Below are 20,273 nucleotides of genomic sequence, written 5' to 3'. Positions count from 1 at the left end.
GATTCAACTCTTGCATAGTGTATGAAGTCAAATCCAATATACTAAGATGCTTCAGATGCTGTGGCTATGGCCGTTCAGCCCAAGTTTGCAAAAATAAGTTGGCTTGTCCAATTTGTGCTAAGGAACATAAAAAAACGAATGTCAGGAACCAGAACAATACAACAGATGCATTAACTGTACAATGAAAAATGAAAAAAGGAACCTACATCTTAATGTTGATCATAGTGCTTGGAGCCATGAGTGTGAAGTCTACAAATATGAGGTCAACAAACGAAACGCAAGTAGAAATCTGCGGCAATAGCAACTACCGCAGAAAAATACGCACCTAAACACTTCTGAAAACAGCTGCCAACAAAATCGCAATGAAGATAGATACCTCACCATACTCCATCAAAATATACAGTGTTTGAGGAACAAAACTGATGAAGTAGAAATATTTCTAGACTCTCTATCGTCAAAGCCAAACATTTTATGCATAACAGAGCATTGGCTCTTAGAATCTGAAATAGAGAGTATACAAATTGAGGGATACGAATTGAAATCGGCGTTTTCCCGGAAAATGATGTGTCATGTCAGTCAGTATCTACACAACAAACAATATGGATGTGGAGAGCGTAGAGAGTGTTGTCAGAAAAAGTATTGAAGGTCATTTGGAATGTAGAAGTGTAGTAAATAGGAAAATGAAAATTGTAATTGTATGTGTTTACAGAACTGGCTTAGGATCATTCGATATTTTCATTGAGAACATGGAAGAAATAATTGATTTAGTTAGAAAAATTCACTACATTTAAGGTTATACTATGTGGAGACTTTAATATCAACTTGCTTGAAGTTAACGTACAAACTAAGGTATTTTTAGACTTACTCCTTACTCAAAACATAACACAAACTATTTTTGAACCAACCAGAGTAACAAATATTTCATCTACTCTATTAGATAACATTTTTGTAAATTTTGATGACTATGAAAAAAGCATGGTCTTAAATACTGCATTATCTGATCACTATGGACAAATGATAACCCTTTTCACACAAAAAATTAAAGCAAATGAAATAAAATGGATAAAAAAAAGAATATTCTCAAAAAATAAAATTATTCAGTTTAAACAGGATCTCGCTGAGGTTAATTGGGAAAGTGTAACACAGAGTACAGATGTAAATATAGCATACAACTGTTTTTCGAATATTTTCACTAGAATAATGAACCTGATCTTTGTGGAAAAAAAGTTGAATAAAACTAGGCCCAATTCATGGATAACAAGGGGTATAAAAAAGTCTTGCTTGAGAAAACGCTCATTATACAAAAAGAAGACACTAGGGCTGATAAGTACTCAGTATTTCAAAAAGTATTGTGCCGTTCTCTGTAAAGTTATTGCAGCTGCTAAAAAAATGTCTAACACTGAATATATAACGAAAGCCGAAAATAAAACCAAAGCTACATGGTCATTAATCAAAAAAATAACAAAACCCAACTACCACAAAAACAATATCCTAGAAAGTTTTGCAAAAAAATGTAAAGATTCACAAACCATAGTAAATCAAATCAATATAGTTATTTATGTATCAAGGGAATTAGGAGGGCCTTAATTACCGATGGCAAAGTTTGCGTCCCGAGGGCAAAAAAAAATACTTTAAAATATCCCGGTCAGAAATAAAATACTTTATTTCTGACCGGGATATTATAAGCTTATATCGTCATAGTTACGCTATCAATAAAGAGGGTCATAACTCCCTTGGGACATTATAGATTTTATAATTCCCTCTACCTTTCACAAGTAAAAATAAATAGAAATGAAAACTGAACCATATTTTATTTATTCACGTCATTACAAATAATAAATGTACAATTTTGAAATGTTCCCTGAAAATCACTTCCGCCACTGGAAACAATTTCTTATTTTGTATGGCTGGAGCTTCTGTTCACTACAGTCGAGGTACCTGCCTCTTCTGATGACAAAGTAGACAACATACGCGCCGTTTTATTTCTCAATTCGATGCTATCCTCCAAATACCCCTCCGCCACCGTGGAACTTTTCCAACCTCCGTGTCTTTTTAAGTTAGTCATAGTTGCTCCTGCATTGGCTAGAGCAGTAGCAGAAGTGCGACGAAGGCAATGTCCCGTATAGGAAGATGAGTTTGGCAATCCTAAATACATTGCGATTTTGCTGGGGATTTTCCCAAACATGTTTTTTCCAATTGGCTGAGATGTACATTTATTTTGTCGGAAGCTCAAAAAAAATCGTTCAATACCTTTAGGACGCAAAGACATATAAAGTCTTAATAAAGGCAAAGCGGAGAACTCTTTTTCATCCACAACTGTAAATTTCTTCGATACACCAGTTTTACTTTCCGGTACGTTCACTACCATAACGGAATCCCGGTCCTCTATATCCGATATCTTCATATTCAAAAGTTCCTGACTTCTGCATCCTCCAAAGTAACCCATAATCAAAAACAACCTATAACAAAAAAAAAGGAAATAAATACACACAAAAAGGAAAATAAGAAAAAAATTACCTTATGCAATAAATGAATATCATTAGAAGCGTCCTTTAGGAATCTGATAACATCTTTAGGAGATAAAACAGCAGACTTTTTCGGCTTATAACTCTTACTCTTCCGTTTCAAAAAAGCCTGTAGTTCATTGAACTTGGTGATATCTCGTTTCTCATGTATAGTCACCATCGATTTTAGCATTGACCATTTAGTCCATAAAGAATTCGGACTATACGTTTCTGACTGAAACGAATAAACACAATTACTACCAAATCTACCGAAAAACATAGAAAATTCCTTACCAGTTCTTGAAAATATGCCAGAAATACAGTTTCAGTGACATCTTTTGGCATAACATTTTTCCGTGTCAGCCAGTCCAGATATATCTTGTATCTTTTTGGTATACGGCTTCACTTTTCGATGGAATTAATGATTCTCTTGCTTGTTCAGCTTTTTTCAAAATATCCTCCATTATATTTGGGGTAGAAAACACGTTTTCACCGCAAACACAGCTTGATAACAAAGTTCTGATTATAAACAAGTAACATAGCAACAACCTAGCAACAAGAAAACTCTACTATAATCAACGGTACCTGATTCAAATATACCGGGAAGGTAATGAATTGGTACATTTTTCCGTTTCAAAAATGAACAAAATTTTATTGAAATCGGTCAGAAATAAAATTATCTATGTACCACGGGAATTAATGAGCCTTAATAACCTCAGGCAATTGCTGTCCCTCGGGCCAGAGGCCCTCGGGACGCAAACTTTGCCATCGGTAATTAAGGCCCTCCTAATTCCCTTGATACATAAATAACTTTTAGTGAAGCTTGCCCAGACCTAAATAAACCAGATAGCCCAGATTATACAAAAATAGAAGAATGTGAAGATGCTTTTTTCTTTGAACCTACCACTCCGCTTGAAATAATAGAATGTATTAGACAACTAAAAAATAAAAAATCTGTCGGTGAAGATCAGATTCCTATGTGTCTATTGAAAGAAACAGTAGAGATCATAGCCTATCCTTTGACTTATATTATAAATTTATGTTTCTCACAAGCAATATTCCCACAAGTACTGAAAGTGGCATCTATTAAAGCTATATTTAAAAAAGGAAACAGAGATGAAGAAAGTAACTACAGACCCATATCATTATTGCCAAATCCCAGTAAAATTTTTGAAAAGTTCATGAATAAACGTTTACTCAAGTTTTTAGATGATAATGTGTTGTTAGCAAAAGAACAAAATGGATTCCGTAAAGGTAAATCAACCGTACAAGCAATATATCAAGCCACAGAAAAAATTTTACACCATTTGAACAAAGATGATTGTACTGTAACTTCGTGTATTGACCTGTCAAAAGCATTTGACAGTGTCAGCCATGAAATTTTATGCAACAAACTTGATAAATATGGAATCAAAAGCACATCTTTGGACTTAATCAAATTCTATTTGACAAACAGAACCCAACATTTGATTGAAAATGACATCTCGGGGATAATTAAATCAGAATCAATTGTGATAAAAAAAGGTGTTCCACAGGGATCCATCCTAGGTCCATTATAATATATATTGTACATAAATGAAATACCAAATGTAGTTAATGAAGATATTGTATTATATGCTGATGATATATCGGTCATCGTAAAAGAAAAGAACTCTCAGTTGGTCATGGCAAAGATAACAAATGTGCTAGATGTATTAAACAATTTCCTCACAGCAAATGACTTACTACTTAATATTGACAAAACTCAAATAATTCATTTCGCAAATAGATCCTCGCCAGAGTTGAATACCTTTGAATATAATAATCAAAATATAAACAAAGGAATAAAAAATTCGCAAACGTTGATGGTGCTACAAAAGATGTGATTCGGCGAACAATTTATCGTATATACTAAAAAAAATGAAGTACCTACCAACCTTGGAAATGATTTGGTATAAATTACTTGACTATCCCGATTACAATTACAAATCTTCAGAAACTCTACAAGGTGTCTTATTGTCTTGTGGTTTCAAATATAAAAAATTGAACAATTGGATGGTCATGATGGAATCGACACGCGTTGATCAACTCTGACAACAATATTTGAGGCGAATGAAAAGCTACTGAGAATCCAGTAGACATATAATCTACATCGACGAAACTTGGTTTGACACCCATGATGTTGTCAAATATGGCTGGGTAGACGAAACCAAGTATTGTGCTTTGAACACACCTTCTTCAAGGGAAAAACGTGTTATAATTTTGCATGCCGGGAATAAAAGTGCTTTCGTACCTAACGCTTTGCTTCTGTCGGCCAAAAATATAAAAGATTCGTCTGCTGATTACCACGAAGATATGACTGCGACTTTATGCGAAACCTGGTTCAGTGAGTGAGTGATATTCATCCAAACTCGGTTATTGTTATGGATAACGCTTCGTATCATACTCGGTTATTGACTACAATACCAAACAATAACACAAAAAAAGCAGATATTGTTGATTTCATGCGAAATCATGACATGGAAATACCCGAAAAGATTCCAAAGAAAAAGGTATTATTGGCGACCATAAAACAACGTAATTTCAAAAAAGAGTACCTATATTATTGATTCGATGTCTGAAACATGTGGTCATATTCTCTTACGTTTGCCTCCATACTATTGTGTGTTTAATCCAATTGAAATGGTTTGGGCCACAATGAAAGAAAGCTTGCGGAAATGTAATCAGTCACCGACTTTGAATGCTGTAGTGCTTGACAATATAAGGCGAGTGGTGAATGAAGTAGGTAATAGTGATGTGTGGAAGAACTGTGTGGCCCACGTTATAAAAGAAGAGAACAAATATTATGTACAATGTTCCATAAATCCGATCGTTATTCGTTATTTCTAGCAATTTTGTTGGCCTTTAGATGATGATTCCACCTAATCCGAATATAGCGAAGAAGAATTTTGATTTTTCTAGCAATTTTGTTGGCCTTTATTATTTTGTAAATATATGTTTGACGAGAAATCGGTGTGATTATTTGTGTTTTCATTGTATTTTAGAGTTTTCGACTCGGAAATCAACTACCTTAAATTTCAAAGTTTTTCATAATTTCCCATAATGGAAAAATTCAGTTGAGATAACTTTTTCATGGGTGATCAATTGCTATGATTGTAAGAATAAGTATATGAAGTCGTCCCGGAGCGCCAATTAATTTTTATTGTTGTTTTTATTTTATTTTTATCGTTGTATTGTATTAGTATTATATTGTAGTATAATAAAAAGTAACTGAAAAACTACCACTGAAAAATAATATGCCGACGGCTATATCGAGGCGGGTATCCCTTCTCTGTGCTGTTCCAATTGGTATTGGAAATACTATACGAAGTAGGATCTTTTTCAGCCTTGATTTAAAAATATGAACATTAGGGGATGATTTTATGTGATCATCAAGAATATTATAGAGCTTACAACCAATACAATAAAACTTTCTTTGGTACAGAGATGTGCGATGAAAATCAGGCTGCAAGAGGGTGAAGGGTGTTATAGCAGTAAACAGTAAACTGTTAATACACCAAGAGTTATAAAGCAATGACGACAACTGGTTCTCTCAGCTTATTAGACAGTAGTTCTATGTTCTGGTTCCTCCCAAAAGTTTCACCTCATCACTACAAGTTATTAATTTTTCTGTATTTTTCAATAACACAGGTGATATTTGTTTGGAGCGCCCAAAAAATACTGTGACTGTTTTGTTGTGATTCAGTAACAGACAATTCTTTTCAGACCACCGAATGATATCTTCATAAATCCTCTCAGTTTTACTCAGTAGCATGTCTATGTTTCTTTCAAAAATGAGTAAATTGGTGTCGTCTGCATAACACACTATTTTTATATCGTGGTTTCTTTCCATTAGACTAGTCTTTCTCAAAGTGGGCGATAACGCCCCCTTTTGGGTGCTAGAGGCCTATAGGGGGGCAGTAAAGGGCACAGAGAAGAATGGAGGGCGTTGAAGCGGTTTAGGGGGCGATATTTTTTTGCTTTTAACACAAACTTTACCGCTTCTTTACGCTTAACGCGCGTTTTCTCGTGTAACGCCATCTAGGGGACTAGACAGTAAGGATTTCCTTTCCGATAGTTGTCAAACTGTACAATAGATGGCGCGTGCGCCATCCAGCCAGTAATGTCATTAGGCGATATTACGAAAAAAAGTGAATTTAGTTAGCGACTAGCTAGGTAATGTGCTGTGCGTGTGGTGGTGAATACTGTGAGTGGTGTCATTAACAAGTTTTTAATACTCGATTCTTTACTTTGGCATTTTTGAAGACAAAATTATATCGGAAGAAAAAAAGAAGAAACGGCAGTATAGTGCGTAATATATAAAATATGGATTCATTGAAAATCCCACAATTCGCCTGTGTGCCTTCTTTGTCAAAAATATTTTCGAATGAAGCGAACCGCAAGGCTACAAGATCATTTAAATAAAATGCATTCAGATAAAAAAGACAAAAGTGTGACATATTTTCAAGATCTGGAAAAGAAACTCTCAGCTCAGCTAACTGTGACAAAACTTTTTTCAGCGGCGACACTGACGGATTCCGAGATTCCTACAATATCTCCTTGCTAATTGCTCCAACAGGTAAACCTCACACTATTGGAGAAGATTTAATTTTACCGGCAATAAAAGAAGTAATAACTACTGTGCTCCATAAACCAGCGGCAGATATTATCCGAAAAATTCGTTTGAGCAATAGTTCCGTGCAAAGACGAATTGATGAGATGGCTGAAAACATTGAAGAGTCGTTGTGCAATCATCTGAAGACTTCTAAATTCTCAATTCAGTTAGATGAGTCCACTTTACCAACAAATGAAGCATTGTTGTTGTCATATGTGAGGTTTATTGAAAATTAGAAAATATATCAAGAACTACTATTTGCCAGAAATTTAGAGACGGATAAAAAAGGAGAAACTATATATGATGGCCTGAAAAAATTTTATGATGAGAAAGAAATTCCACTGAAGAATATTAAATCAGCTGCTATGGATGGCGCTCCGGCTATGACAGGCCGTCACAACGCCTTCATAGCGTACTTAAAAAATAAAATTCGAGATGTGCTCGCTGTACATTGCGTCATTCATGGGCAACATTTGGTTGTGAAAAATTTGAGTGAGCGCCTCTTTCAATCACTGCAATTTATTATCAAAGCAGTCAATAAAATCCGAAACAGCTCTTGAAATGACAGATTATTTAATCAGCTTTGTGTTGCTAATGATGAAGATTTTAACCGATTGCTATTTCACACAGAAGTGCGTTGGTTATCAAGAGGTAACTGTCTGACTCGATATTACAATCTATTTGACTCTGTAATAGAGTTCTTGAAAAACAAAGACAAAGAATTGCACGACAACCTCATCACCTCAAAGAATGATATTGCGTACTTGACAGACCTGTATAAATTATTTAATGATGTCAATCTCCAACTTCAATAATATCGGCAGACGTGAGTTTCACAATTTCCCTAATTTGTCAGCAGTATCCTTCAACAATGACGACTTGCTTGTTTACTGCCAACATTTGGAGAACGTCCACAGTAATTTCGCAGAATGATTCTAGGACCTTTTAAAATTGGAAATACTGGACTGGATGTTGGGCCCTTTTTCAAATGTCAACACAGCGGGATCACCCCAACTGGAAGAACTCATAGAACTGATAACGAACGAGGAAATAAAAATAAAATTAAAAAATGGATACCAAGAATTTTGGCTAGAATGGGCTTGTTTCATGCTATGGAAAATGATACTGGTTTGCTTATAGACTGATCGAGTTAGGGACATATTATACTTATCAAGCCTAATCGGTCCCAAAATCTCTTTATATTCGCAGAAAAAAAGAATAATTCGAAAAGCAAGAATTTAAATTGGCCGCGTGTCTGTTGACCAATAAAATTGATCGTGTGTAGAGCGGATTTGCCAAGTGTATTGGTTTTTAATATCCAATCATAGATCTGACGATCCAATTTGACAGACGCTATTTTTGTTGTTATTGTTGTCAACTCTGTGTGAATACAACTGTTACAATTATATAATTACAGAACGTTTTTTTTGTAAAAGGTAGGTCTCGGCGGGTACCTATTTTGTTGCATATTCCGTGTCATTAGTTTACATTCCGAAAAATATTTTTTCAGGTTATTTTTGGATTGATATGTTCTGGAGTAATTCTACATTTCACTGTACATATTTTTGCTTCTCTTTTCAGTCACCATACTGCTCCTTGGCCGAGATAAAATAAAAATTAAATCAAAACTTTCCATCCTTCGATAAAAGACAAAGTCTGAAATGAATGTCATATAAATAAAAGAGACCTACTAAATGTACCACCTACCGTTTCAATTTTTCATTCTTCATTTCGGTACCAAAGTATTGCAAAATTTTCAAGTAAAATTCATCGATCATTTCAAAATCGACTCTTGGTAAGTTGTCGGGAGTCGGCTTTAACAAAACTAGGCTAAATATTCATTTTGAAATTATTTAAAAAAAAATACGAAGTTTGTGGAAACCATTGACATTAGACATAGCACATTTTCGCATACACTATAAAGGGGGCTGGCTGACTGGATGACAATATGGCTAATATACCAGTAACGTTGAATTTCATATTTTTTGGTGGGTGGCATGAATGCATAATTGATTTATTTTACTAGGATTCATGAGCATTTGAAAACCATTTGAAAATACAACTCGTTCAATTCTATTCAGAATTATATTTAGATATGACTTGTATATATCAGTTATCAAGGCAAATATTAATGTCCATTTTTATGCTTAATTCGTGGATTCGAGCGATCTTATTATTGTACATTTATTTGTATTTCATCGGTTCGGATTTCCATTGTGTAATATAATATAAATTGATTTGAAATCCCTAAAAAAAAATTAAAAAGATTAACCGAAAATAACAATTTTATCAAAACAAAAGACTGAAATTACAAAGAAATAAACATACAAGCAACAACCAAAAAAATTTAAATATTAATAAAAGCTGAAAATTAAAAAATATTAACAAAAAAATGTAAAATAAAAGATTCCAAACCAAGTTACGTCACGACGTTTCGATTGTTAGTATCCACAATCGTCTTCGGGTGATAACTGTTATCACCCGATTTTTATTTACTATCAACATGGATTTAGGAAAAACAGATCAACATCAACAGCAGAACTCTCTGAAAACATTTATAATTATAATAACAAACAATACATGAATCAGAATACTTTGATGAAAAAATTATATTCAATAGGGGTATGAGGTATTGCGAATTATTGAATTGCATTTCCTATCTAAAAGATAGGAAATAGATAATAGTATTAAATAAAAAATCAAAAGAAAAAATTATCGATATAGGTGTCCCACAGGGTTCTACAATGTCCCCAGTACTCTTCATTATTTCTATGTATGATATGATCAATTCATGTCCAAGTGCACGAAATATAATTGTGTATGCTGACAAAACCAACTTTCTAACCCCAGATAAACAGTATAAGAACCAATACTGAATTGAATGAATTCTATAATTGGCGTACTAATAATGGGCTACTGGTAAATTTAGAAATTATTTTATGCAGTTTCTAAGAAAAAAAATGTGAGCAGAAACTGTAGTTCATTAATAAGAGCGAATCATAGGAGCATTAAAAAGTTTCTTGTTACTCATGTTTTGGGAATATTGGATAATAAAATCACAAGGAAAAATCATATAAACTAAACAAGGGTTGAATTAAGTAGAATTACTAAAAACATTGTATCAGTCGAAACCCTGAAACTGGCATTCTAAGAATCAGATATTCATAATACAATCATAATACAAAAAAAAATCATGAGAGGCATCGTGGGGGTCAGACCTGATACATGCTTTGAATAAATTTTCTCAAAGATAGGCATTGCAACACTGCATTGTCTATACATATTTTAAATTACTTTGACTATAAAAACACCAAAGAATTACATTCTTAAAAATAGTCTTCTACACAGGTACAGTACATCATACATACAATCGATTTATAGAGTTGTTCAGGAGCAGAGTATACTCCCTGTATAAATATTTAGAATCTAGGGCATTTTATTTTTTGGAAGAGGTTTTAGAAAAGTGACCAAATATGTTGTGGTTAGGAAATTTTTTTATGTATCTTATATACTTTTTACGTATCGACTTTTTTTATACGTTTATTATAGGATAAATTCTAAATCTATATTGTTTTCTGACTGGTCCAATAAGTTATATATTCTGTAGTACTTTTTGTACTAACCTCGGTAACGAATTATTCTATTCCAAATTAAATAAGATTTTTCATACCCTAATTATATAAAAAATTGCTTGTGCAACACATAAAAATCAGATACTCTATTTACATACATTTCTCTGTGAAATTTAGAAAGAATTAAAACGTTGATTTATTATTTGTTTCAGCTAGTCATCAGAGTGTTTTAGATGTGTTGAGTGATGTACTGGAGACTTTCTTGCAGAAGATTTGTCACAAAATTGTAGATGCAGTTGAAGATGAAGATCGAGAACACACTTCTGGTTTTCCTGTTAGTATATATTAATTGAAGCCTCAGGATAGGGAGGGGGGAGGGAGAGAGTGAGAGAGAAACAGGGAGGGTGGGAGGGAGGGAGAGCGGGTGGGACAGAGAGAATCGGGGTGGGGGGAGGGAGAGAGCTGCTTGAAGGGTAGTTGGGTCCAAAGTTAGTACTACTCAAACTCGACCAGAAAAGGTCAGTTTCTTACTTAGTTTATTTGGTGAGTGATCTTTCAGGTCAGATGGCGAAGGTGAAACTTAGCTAAATACTGAAAATCTAATTCAGGCACAAAGTATAGGTGTAATGTTGTTTCATCATCTTCCAGAGATGGCACGCATTGTCTCTTGACAGTCCAAGACTCTCCATATAATGATTGAAAATGACGTGTGACCTGTAAGAAGGATTGTTACACAACGAAGGTTTGGTAACATTTCGAAGGCTGTATAAATGTGAGCGTTCCAGAGTTTTTCATAGCTAGATATTTCACTTCCTCTGAAAATGGACTAATCTCACCATTGAAGGAAAGTGGAGTTACATCATCCAGATTCTTGAGGGGCAATAGGCAATAGGAGGCGGAAAAACTACCCCCGCATATGACACATAATAACTATATTTGGTGTGATGTTGAATATTTTAACATTATAATTTTTTTTATGCTCATCCAAATTTCTCTCTGCTTTTGCAATCAGTATTATCAAATATAATTTCAGTATGAACATGTTGATTCAATTATATATTATATTATTTGATTGATTGAGGCTTTGTAGCTTATGCTTTATTTTATTGTCTTTGTCCTTGTGAGTGTTTCCCAATGTTTCAGGGACATGATTGATTGGCCAAGATTGTACCAAGATTGACTAATTTATAAGCCTTTATATCCCTGATGGATGCCAATCACTTATGTTAGTGAGACCTTGATAAACACCCAAAACGTTCAATAATCCTGAGAAAATGGCCATGAAATTATATTATTTATGTTTCAATTTCAGAATGTTATTGAGAAAGTTCTTACAGAAATAGGAATGGGAGGTGTTAAAGGACTTAATGATTATTATCAGAATCGGGTGGTGAAATATGTAAATGTCCTCAAAAAGAGATGCAAGGAACTGAATGATAATTATGCAGCTCTATTAGTTCCTAAAAGTCCATCAAATTCGGATAAACTCACCAAGTACGTAAAACAAAGTCAAGCGAAGGGAGATGACATTGGCATTTTGAATTTTATATTTAGATATCTCTAAAATTGATATTATCAAGCATTGTATAAACCAGTGTCTGCACATATAGTATGAAGATGCCTTGAAGATTTGTGATTCAAGATGTAACAGGCATCTTAAGGATGTCTGCTATTCCTGAAAGGGTATCTTAAAGACGTTTCAAAGATAATTGTTGTTATAAATAATGGTATCTTCAAGATATCTTTCAAATGCATGCATGCATTTCGAAATCATCTTGAAGATGTGACTGATAGGGTAATTCGAGGAGAGATGGGCACAATATTCTCTAGCGGTTATTTAAGGAACTATTAACATTTCGTCCGCTGCTAGTTGGAGGAGCAGGCGCGACCTTTGTTGTAGAGTCGTTATATAAGTCGTTGTGTCTATATTTTTATATTATTTACAAAACACTGTCAAGGTAAGGTCTCAAAATTTTTCGCTCATATTTTTAAAGATGTGTTACTTTTTCGTTTTTACTGTTTTTTGAATAATTATGCTTTGGCATAACTAGGATGGGGCTGGATAATAATGTTAAATGCCCTGGAGTCTCTTAACGAACATGTAAACAATATGGCCGAGGTGCCCATCTCTCCTCAACAAAAAGGAGAGATGGGCATCAAAGACACGAGGATAGTTGGGCAGGTGCCCATCTATCCTCGATAACTGAGTTAGATTATATTCTGATATTTTTCTTTTAGATGCCAACGGAAGGGAAACACACGGGCTTCCTGGACCGAGGAATCTCTGCAGGAGGCCATTGCCAACAGACTCAAAAGTGGAATAAAATCAAAAGGTTCATTAGGGCCGCCAAGTCAACTTGGCGCAGAAGTGGAAGCGAAAATTGTCAACCATATCAAAAAATTACAAGCAAGAGGGTTCGCACCAGACCGAAGGGCTGTGCGTGAAATGGCCTTTAGGATTACGCAGGCACTTCAAATTAAAAATTCCTTCAGTGAGGATACTGGTCTTGCAGGTTTTCCCTGGTTTAATTTGTTTATGCGCAGAAACCCAAGCTTAAGAATAAGGCAGGCAGAGGGCGTTTCAAAGGCCCGAGCAACAGGTCTCAACAAAAAAGATGTGAGTGACTACTTTGATTTGCTTTACTCCACCATGGAGAAGTTCGATTTACTGGGCCAGCCTTCTAACATCTACAACATGGACGAGACTGGATTGTCTTTGAATAACAAGCCAGGAAAAGTAGTGGCGGCGAAGGGTGCAAAAAACGTGCCATCACTCACATCCGGAGAAAGGGGTGAAACTATCACAGTTGTAACCAGTTGTAACGCAGAAGGAACTTTTCTTCCGCCATTTTGCATTTTCAAGGGGAAGAATCGCAAGGAGGAGTGGGGGGACGGTATGCCCCCAGGGTCCGATTATGCAATGAGTGCAAAGTCGGCCTACGTTAACTCAGAAATCTTCAAGGAATGGCTTGCTTCCCACTTCATTCCACGAAAACCTGTAGGAAAAGTGCTCCTAATTCTAGATGGTCACAAAACCCATACTGATGCTTGAATTTGCAGAAGAAAATGATATTATATTGCTGGGATTCCCAAGTCACACCACACACTTCCTTCAGCCCTTGGACAGAAGTTTCTTCAAATCTCTGAAAAGTCAATGGAACTGTGTGTGCAACACTTTTATGCGCAACAACCCCGCACGGAAAATTAACAGAGCCGTGTCTAGGCAGTTGTTGGGGCAAGCGTGGAATAAGGCTGCTACTGTTGAAACCGGTGCCAACGGATTTAAAGCGACGAGAATACACCCTTTAAACCGTGACGCCATCCCTGATTATGCATTTCTGGGTGATGATGGCACAAATGAAGACATATCAAGAACTGTTGATTCTGAGTCCAATATGACTAATTTGGGCATTCAAAGTCGTGCTATATCAGTGACCTCCAGTGGAATTGACTCCAAGTCAAATTTGCATATTTCAGGATCCCAAAGTGTATCCGTGCAGCTCACACCAGCAAAATTGCTCATGGATATTTCTCCAATACCATCAGTAATGACAGGTCAAGCCGAAAAACTAAGAGTTTGTGTCAAACAGCTGGCTAAAATTTTTAACTCTGACCAAAGCATAAACGAGCTGAAAGATAAGGCTCTAAAGAAAGAAATGAGACAAAAGGAAGTTGGAGAAAGGAAAAGAAAGAGAGATTTCAACAAAGAAATTAAACAAAAGGAAGTTGAAGAAAAAGAGAGGGATATAGCTTTGAAGAGAGAAATTAAGGAAAAGCAAGCGATGGAGAAAGGAAATAAAGAGAAAAAAAGGAGAAGAAAACTTTCTTATCAGTACGACGATAATGGGACGAAGAAGTTGAGGAAGTTAAAGAAGATGAGCCAAAAGAGTTGCAAGAGGGCACGTTTGTGTACTGAGAGTTTCTGGAAAAATGGCCTACTGTTTGTTCGTTGCCAAAATAATTTGCAGAAGTTCAGAAGGCTTGGAAGTCAAATTTTATAAAAAAGTAGAGAAGTTAATGAAATTTAAGGAAACCGACGAGACGAATTATGCAGATGAAGAGGACGTTGTCATAGTGCTGTCAAAACCGATCGAGGCAAGCTCAGCAAGATATCAGAACATGATAGGTTTTAGTAACGATTTATCTGAATTTTCTAATGTTCTTGGATAACTTGTTTCTTTTAATAAAACAGCCTAGCACATTTAGGCCTCATTTTGAATTGTTCTTTGGTTAATTCTCTTTCATTATACCTATACCTGATAATACATTGTCTTTCGATATTTTGCCTATTGGAAAACTAGAGGGATACAATTAATTCAATTGAATTAGGTGGAAATTGTGATTTCCAGCGAAAAAGTCACAAAAAATTGTCGCTTAGTGTAACTTAAAGCTATGCCCATCTCTCCTTACCGGTGAATTTGTTGGTGCCCGACTCTCCTCGCAAGGCGAGGAGAGATGGACAAAGACAAGGGTGAGAATTTTTCCTAATAGATCCCAAATAAATCAATTTCGACGTATGCACTACATTGTGTGTTATAATCTCTATACTAACATATTTCTACAGAGGTTAGCAAATAGTCTGCATACTAACGGTGACATCATTCGTTTTTCAAAACTTTGCCCATCTCTTCTCGAATTACTCTATATTCCAAACGAATCTTCAAGTAATTTTTTCAAATGCATTTTAATTTATGTAACTTTCATTAGAATCTATTAGAACCTATCTATAATAGGTACCTTCAAATTAGATTAGAAACAGGTAATATTAATAATAAACAAGCTTTATTGTTAGAAGAATTAATCTTATTGAGGAAGCCTGTGTGAATAAGATAAAAATGTGTACAAGCATGTGTACAAAAATGAGTCTATATTATTTAAAATCTATACAAATATTTATATAGAGTGGTCCAACGAAAAGTATGCACCTTGCTTTTCTCCTTTTTTTGTAACTCAACGCAAAAATGCTCGGACAGGCCAATTTTGCTTTTGAAGGGGACACATTTTAGATGTATTTTTCTACCTGTGCCTTCAACCTCCTAGCGAGGGTGAGTAACAACCCTAAAATTTTAAATGGAAAGTGGGGTCGAGTGATATATCATTTGAAAGGGCACAAAATTCTCTTTCTAATGATACCTAATTTGTTGTATTTCACTCAAACATGTAGGTATTATGAAGAAAAACAAAGAGGAGAAAAGCAAGGTGCATACTTTTCGTTGGACCACTCTATATGTACATACACACACACACACACATATACATACGACAATATGCTAAAAACAGATGTTTATCACAAAGAAAATGTCCGCATGTGTAAAATGTGGTGAAGAATATAAAATCAGGAGAAAAATTACACAAAACATAAAAATAGGATAAGTTATTGCAAATGTTAGATGGAACTTGTAATTTAATTTGACACTAACATCAACTTGGGTTACGATGTATTTCAGAAAAAGTGTAAGTAGAAATTATCATCTTGAAATTTATCCAAACTATCATAGAGGCTATCAGAGAGTAAAACTTTGATTTCTTTTTTTAATTATGAGGGACTTTCTATAAATTTAACGTCGTTTGGCAGGTGGTTGAATATTTTTAGGCCATTGTAGATTATTGAGCTTTTAGTAATTGTCGAGTTTGGTATAGGCAGTCTGATCAGTGGAATAGTTAGAGTATACTAAAGAAAATTATTCTCTATGCTTGTTTATCAAACAAGCCGTTTTTACCATGAAAATCGCATAAATTGTCAAAATATTATTTCTGATGGATACAGGCCTACAGAAATCTTGTTGTTTCATTTTGAAGAGATAACGTCCTTCAATAAATGAAGAGCCATGCTATCTGTGTAAACATAAACTCTATAACACAATCGAAAGTTTTTTTGGTTTAATTTGTTGTTTTTCTTCCTATGAAATTGATTTTTGAATTCGTTTTATCAGCTCAAAGATCATCTCAAGTGTAAACACACTTGAGATGTCTAATAAAGTGAATTTCAAACACTATTTTTGTTGAATATTACTGGAGTTTTTCCCAACACCAAATCGTTATTTTTAACACCTCGACACCTCTAAACACGATTTGGTGTTGGGAAAAAACTCCAGTAATATTCATTACTGCACCAAAGGTTCCAAACAGTGCATCATAACTATTTTTGTTTTTTATATTTGAAAAAAAAAAATAATAACTCGAAGATTTTTATTAGTTGCTAAGAGAAACTAAACAATAGTACAGAATAACTATCTAACAAAATAAGACAACCAACACAAGACACCACTTAAACGAGTAAAGTGCCGCAGACGCATCATCGGCCATGATGATGCTGTATTTATAAATAAGAATACAAGTGTATATTTATATTTGGAAGAAAATTGAAAAAATGTTTATACCTATGTTACCTATACATTGGTTAATATAGCAGACTGAAAATATATGGCACAAACTAAATATACTTGAGATGACTTTTACTGGATATCTCAAAGATATCTAAAACATATGTTTTTAAGGTATCCTTTATTCGTTATAAGACATTCAAATGTGTTAAAGATTTGAAAAAGATATCTCGGAGATATTTGGTACCATATGGAAGGGTCAGAAGTGATAATTATGAATTTGAGACAGTGATATTTGTAAAATTGAATTTAAGTTACTAGAACTGTATTTCTATTTTGGAATAACTTTTTTCAGTGTTGTTAGAGTGAAAGTGGAAGAGGATGAAGATCTTATTGAACTGGATAATCCAGAAGTCCACTTTGCAGCATTTGATGGGGAAACACCTTCAGTTTTGGAAACTGGATTACAACTTTTGAATAGCTTGGAAGCCGAAGAGAAGTGAGTACAAAAAAAAACGAATTGCTTCTAACTGAAAACCCCATTTTTAAAGCATTGGAAATTGTCGATTTGAGTGGGTGTATAATGTGTATATGACCCTCTGCTAGAGTGACCTATGTATTTGAGAATGCAGCTGTTGTTTTTTAACCTTGATGGTAAAACAACAGCAATGGAAAAATTTTACGAGCAATTTTTAATGTCACACCATCACATGGTGGTGTATCTACCTAATTATAACTTGATAAGTTTTGTATTAGTATTGAAACAGACAATACTTTTCAGGAAAAACCTTTTTTAGCTTTGTACTTTCCAGAAGAAACAAATTAGAGTTTATTTTCAGATAGCATAAAAAATAACAATTTGAAAACAAAAAATTTAATGACAAACGTTTTTTTTTGGAGAATTATATTCATATTAGCATTATTTCATTTCTAATAATTGTTTTTGTTCTAGTTTACAAACTCTAGAAGATACCACAGAAGGAGATATAAGTTCAGCTTCTCCTGGTGTTTCGATGCCACCTGAATCTGAAGTTTGCAATTTATCTCCATTCACGAAAAAGAAACGTTTCAAATAAGTGTCTTACTTCGATTCTTATAATAAGGATAGAGATGAAAACAAATGATTTATGTGATTTGGAAGATTATCCTAGAAATATCCATTCATCAATATTTTTATCATTATTTTGAGTCATTACAATTCTCTCACATTAGAAAAATCTGTGAAATATGTGCTGAAGACCATAACCTGTGATAAAAGGTTGGAAATTAATTTGATTCATTCTGAAGTTCAGACTTAATGTAAAAATAATAATACAATATTGAAATTTTTGACTGCAATAAACTCTTCATAAAAATGTTCCATGATTTTTTTGAAAATGTTCCAAAATCTGTACGTAAATTAACCACTTGATAGTACCTCTAGCTGGTTTCGATGGAATGGTATGACCTGGAGTTCATCATCAACATCAGGAAAACTACAAAAGTGAAAATGTGTATGTAAAAAATAATAGTATATATATATATATATATATATATATATATATATATATATATATATATATATATATATATATATATATATATAACTATAAATTATTTTTGAGTTGGGTATTTCAGTCGAAATCTGCGGGCTATGAAAACACTATTTTTTGTTATTCAAGCTTTCGGAAATATATCTTTTTCCTTTATCAAGAATATCTACAAAATAAAGATCATGCGAATATTATACAGTAATATGTTACAAAAGACTCGCCAAAGTTGGTATAAAATATAAAAAAAGGCATATAAATCCAAACATAAAAACGAAAAGTCAAATGCAAAATTTGACGTTGAAAATTTTGTTACAACACCAAAGAAAATGTGATTATTATAATATTTACACATACAGTGAGATTTAAATGTAAGTGTAAGCGAAAAATTATTAGTAATATGATATTGAAATTATTTGTTCAATTTAATTTATCAGAAGTTAAAATATAATTGTAAATTTGACTTAAATTTTGTATTTCTGATTTTTTGTTTAAATTATTATTATGTTTACTTATGTGAACCATTTCTAGAAAAAGCCTTTTGAATTTATTATTTTCAACTGTTAAAATGTTAGTATTTTGATAATCCATAACATGACATGATCTCAAAAGATAACATGTTCACAAGAAAACTATAAAAATCACCACGTAGGCATCTATAGCTACCTGCGTGACATCCGGATCCGGGAAATAATACAAATACGAAGATTATCGAGTGTCTTGATATAGATAAAATAGTTATTAATCAAACATAGCACTCAAGAAAGTGATTTTTATAGTTTTCTTGTAAACACAAGATCTATAACTCAAACCACAAATGTGCGGCTGGCTCCTGCTGGTGGCTCTGTGCATTTGTATTTCTTTCTTTTGGTAACCAAGTGTTGCCCATCCTTACACTTGGCTGCACCATACTGATGATGGGCCAAAAGCCCGAAACACGTGTCTATGGTTTGCCACTTTCTTGAGTGCTATGTTTGATTGATAACTTTTTTTATCTATATCAAGACACTCGATAACCTCCGTGCATTTGTATTTCTGGTAACGTAACGAACACATAACGAATACCATTTTACCAGTATAGTAATAAGTGAGTCGAGCAGGGTCAACTAATTTCTGAACACGTAACAGCACACCTAGATAATGACAAATGAGATTTTGTCGAAACGTCGGTGAAATTAGAGATAATATCACATACACGGATTAAATACCCGGAAAAACCAGTTCAGCATAGTCATATCCGAGAAAACTTCAGATTTAACATTCGATACCTTAACGGGGAGATGAGGTCAACTAAGAAGAAGAACTCAGGTAAAACTCAACAACATTTAAGTAGTAGGTAGTAGAGTGTTTATGAACACTCTATCTCTGAACACGTAACGAATACCATTTTACCAGTATAGTAAGTAAGTGAGTCGAGCAGGGTCAACTAACTTCTGAACACGTAACAGCACACCTAGATAATGACAAATGAGATTTTGTCGAAACGTCGGTGAAATTAGAGATAATATCACATATTATTAAATACCCGGAAAGACCAGTGCAGCATATATATATATATATATATATATATATATATATATATATATATATATATATATATATATATATAATCTAGAAAGGTTAATGCAGTCAAGCAAGTTGACTTGGGTGTCACACCAATAGGTGGTTCCACTTATGTTTCGCTTGCGTTTACGCAGCTATTTTTATCAAGT

The 20,273-nt window shown here is 34.0% G+C and overlaps 2 protein-coding genes across 5 annotated transcripts in view; one reads left to right on the top strand and one right to left on the bottom strand.

The window, feature by feature from the left end:
- Positions 1-18,389, top strand: part of LOC111515402 (STAGA complex 65 subunit gamma) — a 32,570-nt gene extending 14,181 nt beyond the window's left edge. For all 3 annotated transcript variants that reach the window (XM_074173011.1, XM_074173013.1, XM_074173012.1), the window contains 4 exons: positions 10,922-11,043; positions 12,022-12,203; positions 17,388-17,531; positions 17,985-18,389. In XM_074173011.1, the coding sequence (XP_074029112.1) occupies positions 10,922-11,043; positions 12,022-12,203; positions 17,388-17,531; positions 17,985-18,108 (572 nt within the window). In that variant the 3' untranslated portion in view covers positions 18,109-18,389. The remainder of the gene's footprint in view (positions 1-10,921; positions 11,044-12,021; positions 12,204-17,387; positions 17,532-17,984) is intronic.
- LOC141481461 (uncharacterized) lies at positions 1,793-2,936 on the bottom strand. 2 transcript variants are annotated; one of them, XM_074173015.1, is made up of 3 exons: positions 2,799-2,936; positions 2,518-2,739; positions 1,793-2,459 (listed from the first exon to the last, which is right to left on the bottom strand). In XM_074173015.1, the coding sequence occupies exons 1-3, from the start codon at positions 2,847-2,849 to the stop codon at positions 2,343-2,345; spliced, it is 390 nt and encodes a 129-aa protein (XP_074029116.1). In that variant the 5' UTR covers positions 2,850-2,936; the 3' UTR covers positions 1,793-2,342. The 2 variants fall into 2 exon arrangements, with proteins under 2 accessions (XP_074029116.1, XP_074029115.1); XM_074173014.1 differs by lacking the exon at positions 2,799-2,936 and having other exon boundaries at positions 2,518-2,631.
- Positions 18,390-20,273: the final 1,884 nt, after the last annotated feature.

The sequence above is a fragment of the Leptinotarsa decemlineata genome, unplaced genomic scaffold (assembly GCF_025532065.1).
Source record: "Leptinotarsa decemlineata unplaced genomic scaffold, Ldec_3_MD MMD2_tig00000199_RagTag_RagTag, whole genome shotgun sequence".
Lineage (NCBI taxonomy): Eukaryota > Metazoa > Arthropoda > Insecta > Coleoptera > Chrysomelidae > Leptinotarsa > Leptinotarsa decemlineata.
This window is presented reverse-complemented; position numbering and strand designations above follow the sequence as displayed.

Excerpts from the sequence above, each read along its gene's own strand:
- LOC141481461 (XM_074173014.1), bottom strand. The coding sequence starts at position 2,540 with ATGATATTCATTTATTGCATAAG. Across the intron at positions 2,460-2,517 it reads ATATTCATTTATTGCATAAG|GTTGTTTTTGATTATGGGTT; the intron begins GTAATTTTTTTC and ends TTTTTGTTATAG.